The sequence below is a fragment of the Carassius auratus genome, chromosome 22 (assembly GCF_003368295.1).
Source record: "Carassius auratus strain Wakin chromosome 22, ASM336829v1, whole genome shotgun sequence".
In the NCBI taxonomy this organism is placed as follows: domain Eukaryota; kingdom Metazoa; phylum Chordata; class Actinopteri; order Cypriniformes; family Cyprinidae; genus Carassius; species Carassius auratus.
In genome coordinates this window covers 8,619,075-8,640,728 of record NC_039264.1, presented here as the reverse complement: position 1 = coordinate 8,640,728, position 21,654 = coordinate 8,619,075, and the positions used below count along the sequence as shown (strand labels likewise).

The window sequence follows — 21,654 nt, the reverse complement described above, 5'->3', positions numbered from 1 at the left end:
AGGCACTTCCAAAACTGTTGCAACAGAGATGGAAATAAACATTTTTTATACATGATTTATGTTTTCATCTTTGTTGCCACAGTTTTGGAAGTGCCTTTCTCTGTTCCAAAGAAGGGGTGTGCCAATACTTTTGTTTATATAGTGTCTGAACAAGTCGTTGTTGACGTTTTTGGCTCAAGGTCAGCATTTAAAGTCACACCAGTCCAACTTAAAACTATTTTAGTGTCATTGAGGTACTATTATAGTTTTTATGAATATTGTACATTAGTTTTATTGGTCACACTTTATTTGAAGGTCAAATCCTCGCCATTAACAAACCATTAACCAACTTCAATTTTGTTTTAAATAATAATGAATTCAAAATGACTTGTACTGCAAATTAAATGAATGAAACTTGTTTTTAAAGTTGAAGTAGGTAGATGTTTTTAAACCGTATATGTCTATATAGTTTTTATTTCAATTTTTAGTTATTGTTTTACATCAAGTACATGAGAAACTTTGCCTTTTCAGTTAGCTGAAATAAAAGAAGTATTTCGTTTTTGATTTTATTTCAAGTAAATACAAATTTTACTTGTTTTATATTTAGTTTCAATTTTAGTTTTAGTTAACTATAAAAACCCTTTCTTCACTGACAGCCATTCAAAATCAGCTATATATATATATATATCAGCTATATATTCTTTGATGAGGGCTTTTAAAATTGTTAATATGCCTGAAATTGCTATATATAACAGCTGTATGCAAGTCTTTGTATATTGTTACTATTTTTTAAAATAAATTAATATGCAAAAAATATGCAGTTCTGAAACGGACGGGTTCTGTTCCACTTTCAGCTGTAGCTCCATCCGTATCAGACCAGACTGTCTGATCCCTGATGTGACAGCCTCCATTACCCGTCTGCTTAAATCCCTTCCCACTCTGAGTGCCCACACACACACACACACACTCGCTCATCCCTCTAGGCACAGTGAGGTCAGGCAGCAGCATCGCTAGAGGGTTGTAAGCACACAGGATCATGGGATTGTTAGGGGGGTTCAGACTTAACACACGTCTGTGTGGGCAAGCAGGTTTGGCAAGCGCACACACGTGGGTGGTTTTGTGTAAGACAGAAAGAGGGAGCGAGAGAAGAAAGAGAAAGGGAAATAATGGGTACCATTCAGATTTTTGTGCACTAGTGAACAGAGAATAGGGGAGGTCACTTCACTTTGTCAGTCTCACAAAACCAGTCACGAATGGCCAGGTCATGTTTCACCTCAAAATCATTCAACTAAAAACTATATTTAGCGATATATATATATATATATATATATATATATATATATATATATATATATATATAGGATTAATAAGTGGATAATTTAGTTGCATGTCAATTGAGAACATTTTGTCAACCAAATTTGTATTACTATAATGCAAATTTAAACAAAAGAAAGATAAGGCATGTTAAGTTAACGTGCTAATTAAGTGTGAATGATTATAAAATAATATTATGCTATTATAATTATTAAAAGGTTTTATTTATTAATTATTATTATTAATTAAATATATTTTAGTCTTAAATTCGTTTAATTGAATAAATAAATAAGTAGCTATTAATTTAACATGCTTAATTAAAATTGATTCATTATTTGAATATAATGTAGCATCTTTTAATATTGGTTAAATCACTAATGGGACAAAATATGTCATACAAATAAAAAGGTTAGGCCTATCCATTTAACATGGTAATTTAGTCTGATTAATTATTTAAGAAATGATTATAGTGTTATAAATATGTAATATAATGTATTAAATTATCTTTATCTGATTTTCTGAGAAAATCTTTGTTAAACACACTAATCTGTTTAATTAATCTGCATAAGTTATTTGATTAAGATTTTTAATGTTAGTGTTTAGTTTGAAGGCATTACGGCATTCTTTGCATTAACCACATTTCATCCTAAATTCTCATTACCATAATGGAAAGAAATGTTATTTATATATATATATATATATATATATATATATTATATATATATATATATATATACATATATACGTGTATATATATATATATATATATATATACGTATATACATATATACGTATATATATATACATATATATATATATATACGTATATACATATATATATATATATATATATATATATATATATATATACATATGTATATATATATATATACATATATACATATATATATATATATATATATATATATACGTATACACATATATATATATATATATATATATACGTATATACATATATATATATATATATATATATATATATATATATATATATATATATATATATATATATATATATATATATATATATATATATATACATATACATATACATATAAATATAAATATATATATATATATATATATATATATATATATATATATATATATATATATATATATACATATATATAGTATTTTATTTTTTACATGCATTCTTCTTTTCTCTTTTTTGTGTGAGATTCACCCACTTACTTTTCAGGAGAAAAGTGAAACCCATCCATCTCTCTTTTAATTTTTTATTTCTTTTGCTCTACCTCACACACACACACACACACACACACACCTATGTGTTCACCCACACATGCAGTTGCAGTGTGCTGTGATGGGACCGTACATCAGCCCACAGAGACACACACACACACACACAAGCTGGAGCTGGGCTCTTAAAGGGACAGGCTCGCACACATGCCGCTGCTTCACCCTCCATCAGAACCACAGCAACACGACAAGAAGACTGTGGCTTCCTCTGCTAAATCTTGACTGATATTTACATCTGGATAAGAAAAGTAACTTGCACTGAATCTTACAAGAAACATCCTTAGCAATGCTCCTGCATGAAAAATAACTTGACATGTATGTAAAATTATTTATTTCTAATTATATTAAAGATATAAAATAAGGCTAGAAGTAGCATTATGAAATGTGTGTAACATAAAGGAAAGCCGGTCCTTGCCTCGTCACAGGAACAACAACAGTAACTCTGTCACCCGGGGCTGTGGACTGAATCCCTGTGGTTTAGTCGCATGGTCTCTCTTAAAGATCCTCATTTAAGCGCATTATTCCACAGCAATAAATAACATCTGTCAGACTTGTGAGGGGCCGAGTGAAGGAGTGTGAAAGATCAGAGGGCTGCCGTGAGTCAGGCTTGAGTCAGTTCTGTGGGTGTTTTGGGTTGTCTTTCCTCTCTGGGGGCCTCACACGCCAGACCCGCCGTTCTCATGGATCCACAGCTTCCAGTTTTCACTCAGAAACAGCGCTTGGATACTATTAGGTTTGCCTAATATCCTAAACCTCTCTGTTTTAACACACTAATTTATTGCGAGGAGATGTTTAAAATGATATTATAAAATTAAAAAACACTTTGCTTAAATTTGAAAAAACGTAAAGAAAACAGGTGGTATAGCGATATAATGTAATTTATCTAAATTTAAGACACTAATTTAATGTGATTTTTTTATTATAAATATAAAATGCAATTTAAATTTGTGAATTTATATTATAATGCAATTAATTTGCAATGAATGTATGTATTTTATATTATAAAGTAATTAATTTATACATGCATTAACACATAAGATAAATAATTTCTAAAATATCTGTGAAAAAAAAAACATTTTAAATATTGTTCAGTTTTTACAAATGGCTTTTAAGTGGCTATACAGAATAAAGTTATATATAATAAAAAAACATATTTAGAAAAATGCTTGTAACCAAATAGTTGACGGTAGCCATTGACTTCCATAGTATTTTTTTCCTCATTGTGGAAGTCAATGGCTACCGTCAACTGTGCTCAACAGCAGAAACTCGTACAGTTTGTGAACAACTTGTGTGGAGTAATAAATGATGACAGAATATTCATTTCTAAAAAAAAATATTGTCAGAGATGAACATTTTGAGTAAAGAATGGCTTAAATTTCCCGTTAATAAGAATTTAGATTCATTTTTAGAAGATTATGGCTAAATACCCAGCTAAACAAGTGTGTCTATTAAGAATTATGGTCAAATTTGGGTGCCCATATCAACAATGAGTTTAAAAACACACCCAAAAACAATAATTCAGGAAAGCTGAAGGACTCTGAAGCACGTTTAGCATTTCGCTCGAGATCCAGCTGCATGACGAGACACTAAAGTCGTTTCTGCCATGAGATGTTCCATAGTCTCATGGAAATCACATTTTTGGACGTGTCAGTTCTCATTAAGTGTTATAATTTGAATATTTACAGTAAAATTTCAAGAATGGTGAAACATCAGCAAGCATGAACACTAAACACTAGCGATTACAGAGAGCATATAATCATACTTTATGCCTTGGTTCACCCGCTGATGTCATTAGTCCAGTCATGCTCTTTTAGCAAATGAGACTTTATGAAGATGATAAAACGGAGAGGCATAACTTTCAGATGATGTATTAGACTCTTATTTGCTTTTTATTGGAAATGATTCACCAATTGTGTTGGCCACAATATCCTATGTATGTTCCTGAACCGTACAATGTGCAGGAAGTACAAGCATTCAGACAAACCCTATTTGACTCTTTCCATATGTTTGTAACCATAAAGCTTTATTATGAGTCCCAGGGCTAATGATACATAGTCTTGTTGCTCCATTTCCAATATTTTACTCCTACAACCCAAAGTACTTATGCTAGCCTATATGTACTTGTAGACCTACACTGTGTAAAAAACTAAAATATACTTTGGGTTTAATTAGTGGAATGTTTTGTTTTATAAGAACTGGATAAAAATACCAAAATAATCATAAATTCTTTCGAAAGATGTTTCTATTTAAATCTCTGACTTTGCTACATTGGCATATTTAAGAACAGTTAGAGACACTGTGGAGATCTGGATTTGGACAAGACACTTGTCTATAGGAAAAATCTCTTAATAAAAAAAAATATTGTAATCTTTTGTCGTTACTTCCATTAAAGTATATTGGTAAGAACAAAACTTGTGACCATAGTTGTTTTTTGGAAATGCAACCCAGATTAAGGTCTGTTGTTCACTATAGACTAGTAATATGTGATAAAGTAAACTAAAGAAAAGTCAATCACTAATGTAAAATTAAAACAAATTACTTGAAAACACAACAATCAAGAAGAAATATTTTTGTTTGTTTATTTGCATATTAATGTGACCATTTACTGACATCCGAGAACTGTTAAAGGGTTAGTTCATCCAGAAATGAAAATTATGTCATTAACGACTCACCCTCATGTCATTCCGTAAGACCTCCGTTCATCTTCGGAACACAGTTTAAGATATTTTAGATTTAGTCCGAGAGCTTTCTGTGATAATTTTTTTTATTATTATTGTACATAATTTTAATTTTTGGGTGAACTAACCCTTTAACATGCCAGTGTGCATATGTAATCCATAAAAAAGTAACGGCGTTCTAATTATTTTAAAGGGACAATAAGTAGGCTAACTTTTTAGGTATTTTATTATCTAAAATCAATATTTTTATTCATAAATATGCCCTCAATGGTGTACAAATACCTATGCAATGTTTAAACTAATCCTTGTAAATGAAGAATTTATTATCTTTATATACATGGGACGGGTAGGTCGACGGAGGCTTCCATGTAGTTCCGCCATCTTGCAAAACTATAATAGCAGAGAGGGACAAAAAGTACTAAGCCAACGTGTTTCCACAGCGCGTTTTCGGTCAGAGCCAGAAACGCAGGTGCAGAGCAGTGAGAGGCGCTTGAAACTGCACCGGCAAGTTTAAAAGTCTGGATTGCATTCTTATTATGGACCATACATATACCGCGCCACAGGAGAAGAAAACATCGTCGCCAAAACAGTCAAAAATAGAACGTAAAAGGAAACGTGACCGTAGATTACAGAAAACAAGAGTTAATGTCGGGGAAGCTTTTTCTAGGTGGAAAGAGCTAATGCTGGATAAAGATTTCAAAAGAGACGCTGAAGTGGCCAGTTTTCTTCTCGACAGGTAAGTCAGTGTTACAATCTATATTATAATTTTTTTTTATATCTAACAATGCATATAATTCAGAAAATATAACGAATAAATTAGACATAACTACTAATTACAATATTTAATGTTTTCCACAGTCAGTAATTCATACTGAAACATTCTTTTGTTAGTTGTCATGTTGCAGTTTGTTTGAAATAACACACCTGTACACCTGAAGGAAAACTCGACGAAGTGCTATTAGAAGACATCCTGTCAAAGCTTTTTGGTACATATCGCCTAACGTAGATGCAACGCGCATTTGAAAAAGCGAGGCGCTGGAGAGCAAAATTAGTTTGAATGCAAAATACAATTTCAACACTAGATGGGAGTAATTCCTACTTAGTGTCCCTTTAAAGTGTAACATAATCTTATTTCAAGAAGGTTACTCAATATTTGGAATCCGATTACAGCTCAACTACAGCTATTAAAAAGGTGTCCTGTTCCTTAAATATTGTGTGTAGTATGCACACAAACACAATCCAAATGACAAAAAAAGATATCATATAGCAATACTACAAACCAAACCGCATCATCTTTCAAATTATCAAACAAACCATCAATTTATATGACTGGACAAACAAAAACATTTAGCAATAAAATGCTTCAGATTCCCAATCTCGGGAACACAAGCGTAAATTCTTACTTTTAAAAAACCTCAAAGTCATACACGAAGGCCCGAGGCAATGTTAGCGTCTTTCCCATGCGCCTAGTAAACACTGGAAGAGAGTGTGCGTTCCCCTTTAAGAGGCCCCCACCGCTCCCAACGCGGCGGGAGGCAGAGCGCAGTCCTGGAACAGCGCGAGAGAGGGAAAAAAATCACCAGCGACCTGTTTCAAGTCCCCCCAATAGAAACTGTGCCTGATTTGTGGCCAATGTTGGAGATGTAAAAAAAAAAAAAAAAAAAAAAAAGAGAGGAGGAGGAGGAGGAGGGGAGAGAGAGGAGGAGGAGGAGGAGGAGGAGGAGGAGGAGAAGGAGGGGGGAGGGAAAACACTAAAGGGGGTAGCTATGGAGATAGAACGTTTTCCTGGCTGCTTTCTTTGACAGGTGTTGAGTGGGGTAAAAGTCTTAAAACAGAATCCAGCATGTACGCCAAAGGTAAAGGAGCTGTCGTCCCTTCTGATAGTCAAGCGAGAGAAAAGTAAGTGAATCGCGCGCGCTTTAAAGAGTCTCGCCTTGCTTATCACGGACTCGCAACTTTCTAAAACTGTGCGTGCTATTGTTTGAAGGTGTATTTAGTGCGAACTTGCGCTCCGGAGTGATCGTCCCCGAGTCTTCTTAACTTTACAGCCGCTTGGAGCACTTTAACGCGTTGAGCCGGCCGTGCGTTTTCGATTTTATTGAAGTTTTGGTGCGCACGTGAACGCTTGAGCCGTCCATCGCATCCAGTCCGAGTGATGTTGCATGCTCGCATCTCTCATTTTGTAGCTTGTGCGTCTTTTGCATGAATATTGCACGCCGTGCATCTGTTGTTTACGAGTTACACTGCTGGATAAACGCATCCGAGCCCTTTCATTACAGTTTTCGGACCTGTATTAAAGTTGTGGAGGTGTTTGGTAGCCGTTCGTGTCTATTTGATCTGGTTTATTTCTTATTTAATGCTATTTTGGATCTCATCGCTTGTGTATATGCATGTTTTTGCTTTAAAGCGAACTGATAAATAAGTTATTTGAGCAATTCCGACGAATTAACGCGTAAATGTTCCCGGTGTTTTGTGGTTTGTTGTAGTGCAAAGTACCGGTTTTTATGAACACTCGTGGTGCTTCAAGTTTTGCTGACTTTTCCATACTGCGAATTGTAATATTTTATGGTAATACATCACCATGTGATCTGTCCACTGTTGTGTACAATCTGTTGCCATAGAAGCAACCTTACAAATCTTAAATGTAAGCTGTATTATTCATAAATCTTGTCATATGGGGTCGAAGGTTACCGTGTCAGACTTGGAGACTGATAGGACGTTTATTATGGGAGTCTGAGATGATTTGCAGCTGTTTTGGAGATCTAACATGCTTCGAAAGAAAGAATGTAAGGAGATATTGGTAGTCATAGTTAAACTGAATGAGAAGATGATGTAAAGAAGATCAGAATCCAAGAGAAGTTGCTTACAAGAGATTTTTTTTAAGTTATTTCATCATTCAAGCGTTGTTCTTTACTTCAAAACCAATCCTTTCAATGCTTTCTGATTGTTTTTGCATGAAAAGCTAACCAAAAGTTTGCGCTGTACCAGGTGTATACCAAAGTTGCATATAAACTATGTGTTTTTTTCCCAAGAAACGTGCAAGTAAGGGTTTAAAATGATCATTTTGACTCTTAAACTGCTAAACATGAAGTGGTGTGTTGCTCACACAGGTTATGTGAGGATGTAGACGGCTCCTCTAGTGTTGGTTAACACCACAGGTTTCCGTTTCATTTGTTCTGTCATTGGTGGTTAATAAATTTGTCAGCACTAGTCGAGCAAAAATGCCATGAAACTTCTCAAGGAACTGATTTAGGATGTACTAACGAAGTTTAAACATCATTCATCGGCGTCCTTGGCAGGTTCGCTTGGAGAAACCACTTAAAAAAAGTGAACTTGGAGGACTCCACGAATCAATAATGTCAAGTTTATTGCAGCATTGTTGACTTTGATTAGTTTTGAACGGATTTCAAAGCTCGAGTTCATCAGAGTTTAGCATCCACAGGTTCGATCTAATTCCGCGGATCAGTTGGAACGCCACGAGAAATTGCGTGGCGTGTTTTTTGTAGTCGAAATGAATGAAAACCGATTCTGATCTAGGTCTCCATCTCGTTTCCCCCCCAACATCTTGAGCACTCCTCTGGCTTCCCTGAGTTTATTGGTGTGTCTGAGAGGCAGCGAGTAGGTCTGAATGCATGGTTTTGATTTCATCCAGATGGTTCAGCCTCCTTCATAGAGGTGTTTTCAGCCACATATAAAGGGAATCAAGCATGCACACAGAAACAGGACGTTGTTCTTATGAAGAGCGTCTGATTTGCTCTGTTTTGAATAAACGTTGCTCTCAGACGTGGATGGGAATCAATTAATTTTCCATCTTCGATAGCTGGATGTATGGCTTTCTAAGTTTACTTTGAAGAGAGATGTTCTCTGTAATTATTTAGGGGCATATTTAATGATCTAACGCGGAAATGTCTGTTTTGTGCGTGCGTGTTTGGAAATCTTTTCTAAAAGAGCGCTCGCTCGGCTTTCATCAGAATAATTGAGATGGATTGCCTCATGAAAGTTTATCAACATTTTTTATTTAGCACTATTGCTTTGCTGAATTTTTCTGTCAATCTTCGGTTATTATGAATGAAAGATCGGCTAAGTTGGGTCAAAAAGTACAAGGATGTGGAACAAGGCCACACCAACGATATTAGGACAGCACTTCTCATGATGTCAGTGGAATGTCAGGCCACTTGTGATTGGTTGCAAATCATTTATTGATTAAAGTCCATTGGGTTGCACATTTTGCCCAAAAGTTGCATATAAGGCACTTATGTTCAATAGTTTTTTTTTTCCTGGTAAATTTCTGGTTTAATGCTTCCAACAGAATATTTGATCAAAACAGTAGGGATGCATTTTAAGTTAAAAGTGCTATGCTATATTCCTTTATTGTTTATTTTTGTATATTTACTTTTATATTACAATTTTTTCATCATGTAACAGTCACTTATTGTCAATGTTTAATTTCAATAATAATTTATAACATTGTAAATTGTAATCTTTAGAAAATCTCAAAATATTTTTAATAATAGCTATTTGTTAGAATTTTCATGCCCAAGTTTGCCTAAAATCATTGTTTTTAGAGTCTATTATTAATTTATTTAAATGCAAAATTCTATAAAATGTAATGTTATCCATTTATTGACCAATAAATAATTTCCATCTTATTGGTATCGGCCAAAATTATAAAATTGGTGCATCCCTACAATTTTGCAATTTTGCAAATGCCAGCATGGTTGCTTTCTTGACATTCACTCAAGAAATTTAATTTTAACTACAAAATTGCTAGTACATTTTCTAATTAATTGCAAATAATACATTGAATTAAATTGAAAATTTTAAGGATAAACATTGAAATTGTATTTCTTATGAAACATACTCCAGTAATCTTTGTTTTTGTTTACAACTTTAGAAATTGTATTTTCTTTCACAGTGTGCCATCTTCCTCAATAAAGTACTCCAGATGAAAGAAAATGTGTAAAACAGGTTTCTGATTAGCTTTTTTTTTTTTGCCAAAGTTGGGTCCTGAGGTGAAACTAAAGACTCCCTGATGCCTTAAAACTCCACTTCTAAACTTCAGCCACCTTTTTCAGCTCTCCTCACATGCTGTTTGTCTTCACATGAGACCCTGCAGCTAAATTATTGAAATGGAGACAGCAAAGTTCATTTGTTAACTGTCTGCGCTTAAGCTAGCTAAACTTGGCTCTGCCTCTTTCATGTATAAACGGAGCCTTGACTGGGAGCCTCGGGCGAGATGTCAAGGTTAAGTCAGGAGAGCTCATCATGATGAGACTGGACACACAGCGAGCCGCCATGCCTGAATGGCAGAGCAAAAGCAGAACCTCGTCAGATATGCCTGTCCATCATTGCTGTATCGACATCCACGCAGCCGTTCGTACGCCGCTGTCAAGGTCTAAATTATCCCTGCTGCGCGGCTCTCACAAGCAGGCGTGTGAAAACGATAGCCCTTGACTGGTCTTACGGAGTCATTAATCTAAATATTAAGTCAATAGGTCCGCCTTCCTATTGCACCCCGAGCTGTTGTATTGCATGAGGATTAGTCGAACGCACACTGAGCTTCTCAGCCTGTTGATCCTCCACCTGCGGTCTCGCTATTAGTCGAAATACTGATATGTTCCTCTGTCAGTATGACAAAAAGCGTTCCCCGAAGCCCACTGTAGATGAAGTCCTTCTCAATAATGCATCAGGCAGAAAGCAGGAACCCATCAACAACCTGCAGAAGCTCCTCAGATCATCCAGGGCTGACGATGAAAATTTCATCCGGCCACTCGTGGGAATCTCCGTTTGATCCATCTCAATGCCAGTTGGGTTCATACGAGCTGACTTGCGCTGTCGAGTACATGCCACTGTCTAGAGGTCAGGTGTTCAATAAACCAATTAATGTAGGGCTTTGCATGCAAACGACATCTTCGAAATTGGCCAGCCAGTGGAATGCCTGACAAAATAGTTGACTAGTCTTAAAGTCCATTCACACCAAGAAGATAAAGGCTGGTTTTAAACGGGTCATATTGTGTGATTTCAAATTTTCCTTTCTCTTTGGAGTGTTACAAGCTCTTGGTGCATAAAGAAGATCTGTAAAGTTTCAATGACTGAAGTATCTAATCCAAAGAGATATTCTTCATCAAAGTTAAGATTCTGCCACGCCCTCCTAAAATGGCTCTTTCTAACACACCCTACATTTCAATTCAATATGTGGAAATATTTGCGTATTGCCACCCAAATGTTAATGCTAAGAAAGAAGGCATGGTTTCAGTAACACAGTTAGTGTTGAAGCAGCCATGTCCGGGAGATGCTATGTGTATCTAGGCGAAAGCAAAATCATTTTATTTGGCCTTCTGAAAGTAGATGCATTTAGTTTCAAATTTTATGGACCATTGTTTCGTAAACCTAGGAGAGGAGGTCATTCTGACTTTGCAACAAACAATCTGGTGATTCTGAATCAGCTACTGGAAGAATGTTTTATTATTAGTTTAAGTATTTGCTATTGACTGTTCAAATGTGGAGTTTTGCACATCGCGTTTGTGAAAGTGACATTCAGCCAAGTATGGCGACCCATACTCAGAATTTGTGCTCTGCATTTAACCCATCCGAAGTGCACACACACAGAGCAGTGAACACACACACACACACACTGTGAGCACACACCCGGAGCAGTGGGCAGCCATTTATGCTGCGGCGCCCGGGGAGCAGTTGGGGGTTCGATGCCTTGCTCAAGGGCACCTCAGTCATGGTATTGAAGGTGGAGAGAGAACTGTGCATGCACTCCCCCCACCCACAATTCCTGCCGGCCCGAGACTCGAACTCACAACCTTTCGATTGCTAAACCATTAGGCCACGACTTCCCCCAGTGTGTGTGTGTGTGTGTGTGTGTGTGTGTGTGTGAGAGAGAGAGACAAGAGAGAGAGAGAGAGAGAGAGAGAGAGAGAGTCACCGTCTTAATCGTCCATGGCTTGTGTACTGCAAACACATATGAGCTTCATCACTGTGTCTGTCACGTGACTCTGTTCCCTTTTCGACTTGAACTGAAGGACATTATTAACTGTCTTTCCGTTTATTTAGAAAGATGAAGCTCGTGATTATGGAAAGGGGCGTTACATTTCCGACGAGTGCTTGCAGTGATCAGCCAATTACAATGCACTGGGTCAGTTGACCAATCAGAGCACACTGCTTGTGTCGAAGGAAGGACTTTGTAGAAACAACGCATTTGAGAGAGGCAGAGAATGGAGTACCTACAATAATGTACAGTATTTGAAAAATAATGTTTTTTGAACATTAAAGAATGTCAATATATTCTGTTACAGCAAATACTTTAAAAAAGCATCATATGGACCCCTTTAAAAAGTGTTCCAATTCTATGAGAATAGAGAAGTTCACACTACAACTATAATGATAGCAGCGTTGAGGAACAATATTGTTGGAACAACTTTCAGAATTATTTTTTCTAGCTGATGAAAAACATTGACGGCCAATCAGAATCCACTCGACTTTAAAAAAACTTAGGCAATTAGTATGGCAGATAGCAAAACTGTGGCGTGCTTATAGTAAACAAAACATTATGTTCTGATTGCGTGGACACTAATATAGTTATCGTCATGGTTATCGTAATTAAATACCTGGAGCATTTAAAGTGGCAACTGAAAAAACTGCAGCATGCACTTATAATAAACACTGTTAATTGTCTGTGGATGTGGACGTTAAAAAAAGTAAATATTTAATGTAGCAAGTGACAAAACCACAGTGCACGCTTGTAATAAACAGAATGTTATCGTCTGTTGGTGTGGAAGCTAATTTAGTTCTAGATGTAATTATCGTATCGTTATCTTAAAAAGCTTGAGCATTTAAAGGGATACTCCACCCCCCAAAAATTGTTTTGTCATTTAATCTCTTACCCCCATGTCCAAATTTTCAATTTGGGGCTGAGTATCCCTTTAATGGAGTACCGTAGTTAACTTTCTCTCTTCATTTGAAAATAAATTAAGGTTGTTGAGGAAAACATTCCAGGATTTTTCTCCATATTTGGTCTTCAACAGGTATCAACGGGTTGAAGGTCCAAAGTGCAGTTTCAAAGGGCTCTACACGATCCCAGCCAAGGAATAAAGGTCTTATCTAGTGAAATGATCAGTAATTTCCTTAGACAAATAAAAACAATAGGCTACTTTTTAACCACAAATGCTTATCTTGCACTAGCTCTGCGATGTGCATGCGTGTCTTCACACATTGCGTAATCACATTGGAAAAGTTACTCATGGTTAGTTCTTTGTCTGTGTATTTGTGTTAAAAAAAAGTAGGTTTGGCCAAAAATTCAAATGTTCTCCTCCACCTTCAAAATCATCCAACATTGTTGTTCTACATTATTTTGTAATGGGCATTTGACTTTCGTTGCACTTTTACTTTATAAACAGTGGGTTGGTACTTCCGTTATCGGTATGGTTATCATTTTTAAAAAGCTCAACCATTTAAAACCGCAGACAACAAAACTGTAGTGTGCACTTACATTAGACAACATTACTGTCTGTTGATGTGAACGCAATTATAGTTGTCGTTATAGTTAAAGTTCTTAAAAAGCTGGAGCATTTAAAGCGACAGGCAACAAAACTGCATTGCGCACTTATAATAAAGACTGTTATCGTCTGTTGATGTGAACGCAATTATAGTTACAATATAAGTATTGTTCTTGAAAAGCTTGAGCAGTTAAAAAAAGTGGTGACAAAACTGCATCATGTGCTTAGAATAAACAATTATTGTCCATTGATGTTGATAGTAATATAGTTATCATTCTTGGTGTGAATGGGCCTTTAACTGGAGAAACCGATGGGATGCTCATTTAAGATGGATTTTGTGTGTTTTTTTGACTCTGGCGACTAAATTTTAATAAAAGATATGATGTAATCACCCAAAAAGATTGCAAAAAATCTCGGAATTAATAAAGATTTAGCTCATTTCATCTAGGTGTTTTCTTCCAAGTTGAGGAAGTCCATCATTTTAAGAATGACGTGAATGGGTGGGCGATAATGGTCTTCTGAGGTCAGACTGTCAGGCAGTTGATGGATGTGGGTGTTCGTGAACTTATCACATCACTGGTTGCTTCTTGTCACATTGCCGGAAGAACCTGTGCAAATGTTCTGTGTTTTTGAGAAAATGAAGTTTGACATCAGTTCCGCACCAATTTCCATTTTTCTAAATGTTAAAAATGAGCGTTATTAAATTAGAAGCAAAACTCTGAGATCTTTCCCTGCATTGCACAAAAGTACAACTTTGTTGACAGCTGTATATACTTGAGGGGAGCTCCTTAAATGAGTACGTCTGATGAAACACCGAGAAATAATTCAGACGTTTGAGGGGAAAATGAGTTCTTGGTATTTGATCCTTGAATCCGTTCTTCTTCTCTTTAAACAGTATTGGGGAGTGTTCAGTGGGGATACATAATGCATTTTTGTTAGGGCTGTCAATTTTAATTTTAAATTTTTTTTATTAGTTACAGAAATTAATCGGATCAATATTCGCTGAAAAATATGAAGACATTTACACTTGATTGCATTTAGATTAGTTTAATGTGCATTACAAAGTGGCTCTTAGAAACATTAATTTCATTACTCTGATGGTTGGAAAACTCCAAATTAATTTATGATTTCAAGTAATTATGAGATTTTTTTAGGGGGTTATTTTTGTAATTTTTGTTTATTTAACTAAATCACATTATTTATTTATTTTTAATAGACTAACTGCACCAGATTACTTAATTTAGTCTTGATTAATTATTGGTTTAATAAAGGCTACTTTCAATTTAGCTGCCACATATCAAAATGTGCTGTGAGGAATCCATGTTTTGAGTCTGTGCATGTTCTTTACTGATATTTACTCCAATAATTAAAAATTAAACCAGTTAAAAATGAAAAATTTGAGTTTATTTATTTAAAAATACATATTTACCAGCCAGGCAATATAGTATTATTTTTGTTAATTTGTATGCTAATATTAATATGCAAATACAAGCATACTAACATTCAAAATATATATATTTTTCAATTTTAATACCCTACTGTCATATGAGCACCCAATCAGTATATTTTTGAAGTAACAAGAAACAACATTTCTTATTATTCTCAATGTTGAAAAAACTTGCTGCTTAATAATTTAATTTATTTTTTTGTGGCAACCATATTTTTTTTTCAGGATTTATCAGTGAATGGAATATTCAACATAACTGGCCACAAACTTTTGAATGGTTGTGTGTATATTTGTTGTGGTATCAATCGGTGTAAATGAATTGGACTTGTATTGATATTGACTTCATAAACCTATATATATATATATATATATTTTTTTTTTTTCTTCATTTCCAAGAATGCTTTGCGACTAAGCACCTGTGAGGTTTCAACATGCACCAAAGTTAATTGTTGCAGTGTGTTTGCTTGTCCATCTAGTATGGGAGAGCCTGTGGAACTGCATTTTTCTCACTTGGAGTTTGGGAACAACCCAAAACAGACAATATATTGAACTGACTGAGATTTAAAATGCCTTTTTCCTCTTTTGTCTTGCAGGTTAGCTTTATACGTGTATGAGTACTTGCTGCATGTTGGCGCACAGAAATCGGCACAGACCTTCCTGTCAGAGGTAAGCGGTCTTGCACAATCTACTTCTCCAAGCAAACAGTTGTTATTGTCTACTCAGAAAAAACGAATATTAACTCAAGCCAAGTTTGAGGCCAGAAGTTAATACTTTTTGGTTGAGACTCGATTTGTTGTACGTTTTATTCATATTGATTAATCAATTCCAATTGCTTTTTGCAAGTTACTTTTTGTAATATAGAGAGAATTTAGTTTCTCATTACAACACTGTAAAACTCTGATATCTGATATCGTTTCTCCAAAGTGTTCTGCATTTATCTGCTAAAACAGTCCAAGGTCTTGATCAATAAATGGAAGTGTCATTGCTATGATATTACATAATGTGTCACCAGTGTTTCTAAAAATCAGTTTGAGTGCCACTGAGGGGGCGCAATCACAGCATTAACGTTTGTGCTGCTACTACTAGCATGGTAAAGTGGATTGTCGTTACAGGTTTGTGAAGCGGTGGAGCTTCTGCTGTAGATGTGTCAGTGCTGTTTTCACTATATGAATGTTATATAGAGCTTGAGTACACTACATGTCTGGAGTGGAGGTGATGCCACCACTTGTGTTTAGAACCGCTCTCAAACACAACTGCGTGTTAAAAGTCTGATTTAACGTTGGCCTTGGTGGGAATAGGTGAAATTGGTTTGTAACATAGCCTGCTCTCGATCTCCTGATCTGCTGTAATGCTCTCTTTTAAGGCCGATCAAAGAGTTGGTTTGGTTTGTCGTCTTTGTAGAACATCTTTAAAAGTTTGTTAGCTTATACTTGAATGAATGAGGAAGCCAGTTTATGTGGAACTTGATTTAGTTGCATTTTTGAAGATTTTTCCAACTTGCGGGCTTGAAATCATCCCATAATGCTTTAATTGTGCTTTGTTGAAGTCATTCATAGTTGTTATAGGGCCCTGTGAAATCTTTTTTTTTTTTTTTTTTTTTTTTTTTTTTTAAGTTCTGTTTGAATTGTTTCCAAATTGCATTTTTACCATTTTAGTTCTTTTGGATTTAGTTTTTTTGTTTTAATTTGTGTAGGCCCTATTTTAATGGTTAAATAAAATTGTATTAATCACAAAGCATGTCTAATTAATTGAAATCATTAAAATGACAATATTAAACATCAGTTTATTTAACGATTAACAAAAAATAAAATTAAGGCCCTATGAATTGTTTTGCTCAAATTCTGTTTTTTTTTTCTCAAATTTTATTTTCCATAAATTTTATGTAGGCCTTTTCCATTGTAATGGTTTCATTTAAATATTAATAATCAAAGCATCTCTAATTAATTAAGGGATATATAATTATATATATATATATATATATATATATATATATATATATATATATATATATATATATTTTATTTTTTTTCTACATTTTTTCCATAAATACAGTGTTGTGTATTTACATTTTTCTGCTAAATTTGGTAAATAATTTTTATGGTGGAAATGTCTTTATAAAAATAATGTTTTAATCATAATTTTATTAGTAGTAGTAGTACTATCATTACATTAAGTAGTCTTTCTGTCACAGTTTCTTCAAGTTAAACCAAACTTTTATTTTGGTGGGTTGTTGTGAAGTCCTTTAAGTTTCTGATTGAATATGATATGACAATAGTTTTTCTCAAATGGAATGGTAAAATGCTTATGAAGTGACCCTCAAAGAGCAGTTGTGAAGATTGTATTTATGTGTTTATGTACTCCTATATTGAGGCGGCAGAGGCAGAAAAACACAGTGAGCGTCGCGTGGGCGACTTCAGTAAATGTGTAGCAAATGATACGTTAATTTACACGGAGACATGCAGAACATGCAGGATTCATATAGTACTTTGTTGTATCCATTCAAAATTAGGCAAATTCCATAACATTTTGTGTTACACAGAAAATTAAGTTTTTATTACTGGATTCTACGATTTTGCAGATAATGTTTATGCTGAACTCCTTGTTGTTAGAAGCAGGTAGGGGTGGGTGATATGGGTGACATTACCAATGTTTGGTAAACATGTGAGTGAGTAATTTATGACAGAAATGACATTTTAGGGTGAACTACCCCTTGAATGACAGTTGACTGCATGTTAAGTACTGTCCCTTTAAGAGCTGCACACATCTAATATACAGGCACACATTTGTTTTTCTCTCAACTGTTTACTTTCATTTTAGACATAACCAACTGAGACTCTATGTAAACCTTGTGTGTTTTGACAGTATAAGTGCAGAAGATAAGTTGGTTCAGTAATCAGTATGCGAATAAGTACAGTGTCCTGTGAGAGTAATTCTACAGCTGAGTTAAAACTGATGTGAATGTATGTGACGTTGTACAGTATATTGAGAACTTCAACTGATGCACATGATACTACGATATTTCTTCAAAAGCAGATTGTGTAGATTTTTTTTATTATCCATGATCAAAAATAATCATATGGCACACCTCTAGAAGCAGGTGATGTCCATTCAGCTTTTCAGGTTATAATTTGAAGGACTACAGGAGGCACTTTTGACAAGATTTTGTTTGTAGTTATAAAGATGTGTAAATGTTAATTGTTTGACATTATAAGACATTAATGAGATTGTGTAACTCCTCTTTAGTGCTTCAGGACCTTTACAGATTGTGAACTTTTTAAATGTTATCATCTATCTTATTGCATTTGCCGCGGTCCTCCTCCTGCTGTGTCTGTTTATGCGGCTATCATTAAGCGCTCACAGTGGACTTCCAAAAGCGCCCTGTGTTTCTAAATGTTTTGTTCAGACAAAGTTTGACAAAGATAAAGCACTGTGCCAAAGTCTGGCCTTGTGCTTGTGAGAATCTCCAGGGATCTTGGTCAGACAGGTGAGATGTTGTTGTTCCTGAGTTTTAGCCAGAATACAAAGATAAGTGCTAAAAAGTACTGCCTTAATTTTTTACTTATTTATTAAATACCTGTGTACTACAGTACAATATCATAATTTCACACAAATTGCAGAACTTAAAAACGCAATATGTTGAGTGAGATTCATAAAAAATTGAAACGAACATAACACTCCAAGTAAAATAGTGATGATCATTTACGAAAATAAAAACACTACTGAGCCATGAAAATATACTGCACTGTAATTTAAAATAAATACTATATCATAACTTGATCACTTATGTTAGTTCATAGTGCATGAACTAATATTAACATACAGCTTAATAAAAAAAATTATTAGTAAATGATGAAAAAAAAAATACTTGTGTAAAGTGTCCTGAAAGTGTTATTGATAAATTGGTTGACTTCTGATTTTTATGATGAAATGTAATCATAATTGATGGCCAAATATTTTTGGGAAGAAGCTGGCCAGCTGGCCATCTTGGTTACATTTATTTAAAAGAAAAGTGTAGTTTTTATATTATTATTATTATTCATTGCAGGTTGTATCATAAGTCCTGTACATTGTTGAAATGAAAAGTAATATATTTGAGCATAAATGTACAAATTGAAAGTGTGTCATTATATTGAACTGTTGAACCCTACACTTAGACATCTTAAAATAATGCGTTATACTGATGTTAAGTGCAAAGTATTTTATCGATCATTACTAAATCTATCGACAGTGATAGTATAATTGCATTTTAATTGCCTGAGGATGTTTATTTGTTGCATTAGGTATGAGGACAACAAAATTTGGTTATCAATCCAACCCAATAACATAGTTTTAGAGTGGTGAATATAAGTCGTATATTCATGCTAAATTAGACTGTACACCTTAAGTAAATATTAAAGAGTCAACAAGTAAACAGATGGCTGTGTTTACCAACGTTTCTGTGTTTTTGTAAAGGCAGTAGGGCGTCAAAGATGCGTGCCGTCGACAGTCGTCATTTCCGCCGTTGTTATTTAATTAGGCGAACGCTCGTCAGATCTCGAGACCTTCGCGCAGGCACACTTGTACACCGCAGGGGAGGTCTTTCGGCCCAGGCAGGTACACAGCAGGAGGACGCACCTGTGCATTGAAGCTTAATGAGGGAGCAGTCACCTACTTGTTCCCTTTGCCACCTCACAATTACTGCTGAAATTCCCTCTACTTACACCTTGGACCTCAAGGGGCTACACAGCTCTGCACTGATCAGCACAAACACACACACACACACACTTTAAAACATTGTTAATCAGTCCCTTACATCAGGGAGACGCCAAATAATGCACATCAGCTTTTCGGGTGCATAGTTATGGACAGGGCATGTTATAAAATCGATATGTCTGCTTGGAAAAGTACCATCCGTTACAGTGGTAGGCTGAGTAGGTGTAATCTGTAAAGAGAGAGTGAACGTGACCTGATTTGGTGTGGAAATTGTAATGGAGCTTTTTAACTGTAGTTCATGCCTTGTGAACCTGGTCTATTCATACTTTACCTCTTTTTCTCCATCTCTCTGTCTGTTTCTACCTTTTTAGATCCGATGGGAGAAGAATATCACATTAGGAGAGCCTCCTGGATTCCTGCACTCATGGTGGTGGTATGTATCGATCTTGTAACTCAAAACCCCCTAACATTCTCTGACGGTATGGCCATGCTAGCTGTTAGCAGCAGTAGAGGAGCCTAAATGAACGCAGGGCCATTATTCTTGGAACTAGGTGTTTGTATGTTGCCATACAGCACTTAGTCTGTTTTATACACAGACGTTAGTGTAAAATGCTGTGGAAGGATTTGAAGATCTTAATGTATGACTCTTGTGTTGGTCTATTTCTCTGTGAACCTTAGCCAGGATAGAGGGCATTTTAATTTGAATTAATTACGTAAATTAAAATTAGGCTGTGAGGGGTCGACAGTACAGTCCTTTCAGTTAGATCTAATATTCACAACCATGTTGGAAAAAAACAGGATTGTGTTTACAAGGCTTCTTAACTTTCTTAAAAAGCAAGTTTCCCTTGGTTAACCAAAAGAGAACCCAGACTCTGATCGTCAAAGGAGTAGTTCACTTCCAGAATGAAAATTTCCTCACCCCCATGTCATCCAAGATGATTTTTCTTCAGTCAAAAAGAAATTAAGGTTTTTGAGGAAAACGTTCTGGGATTTTTTCTCCATATAGTGGACTTCAACAGGGACCAATGGGTTGAAGGTCCAAATTGCAGCTTCAAAGGGCTCTGTGCAATCCCAGCTGAGGAATAAGGGTCTTGTCCAGTGAAACAACCAGTCATTTTCTAAAAACTTTTTAACCACAAATGCTCGTCTTGCACTAGCTCGACTTATTGCATTATGTAGTCAACTTGGAAAGGTCACATGTGATGTAGTTAGAAGAACCGACCCAATGTTCACAAAGCGAACGTCAATCTCCCCTTACAAAAAAAAGCCTGTCAAACAGCGCCTGATTATTGAACTAGGTTATCGTTTGTGCTAATACTGTCAAAACACATAAGGTTTACATGTAGACTCAAGTTGGTTATGTCTAAAATGAAAGCAAACAGTTGAGAGAAAAACATATACACACCTGTATATCGCACCTGTGTCTTAAAGGGACAGTAGGTCTATTAAATAGCAGCCTACTGTCATTGCTGTCAAAGGATAGATCCCCTAAAAATGTATTTATTTACACACTGTCAAACGTCCAAAACCTGTATTAATTTCTTTTTTGTGCTGAACACAAACGAAGATATTTTGAGGAATGTGGGTAACCAAACAGTTGTTGGTCCACATTGAATTTGATAATAGCAAAAAATACTATGGAAGTCACTGTGGACCAGCAATTGTTTCGTTTTCCACATTCCTCAAAAGAGCACTTATGTTCAGAAGAAGGAAGAAACTCATTCAGGTTTAAAACCACTTTTGAGTGAGTCAGTGATGG

General features: G+C 35.3%; 1 protein-coding gene across 1 annotated transcript in view; it reads left to right on the top strand.

Annotated features, from left to right (window-relative positions):
* Window positions 1-7,095: 7,095 nt before the first annotated feature.
* Window positions 7,096-21,654, top strand: part of ssbp4 (single stranded DNA binding protein 4) — a 59,350-nt gene continuing 44,791 nt past the window's right edge. Inside the window, exons 1-3 of the mRNA XM_026197522.1 lie at window positions 7,096-7,151; window positions 15,797-15,869; window positions 20,267-20,328. Of these exons, the coding sequence (XP_026053307.1) occupies window positions 7,096-7,151; window positions 15,797-15,869; window positions 20,267-20,328 (191 nt within the window). The remainder of the gene's footprint in view (window positions 7,152-15,796; window positions 15,870-20,266; window positions 20,329-21,654) is intronic.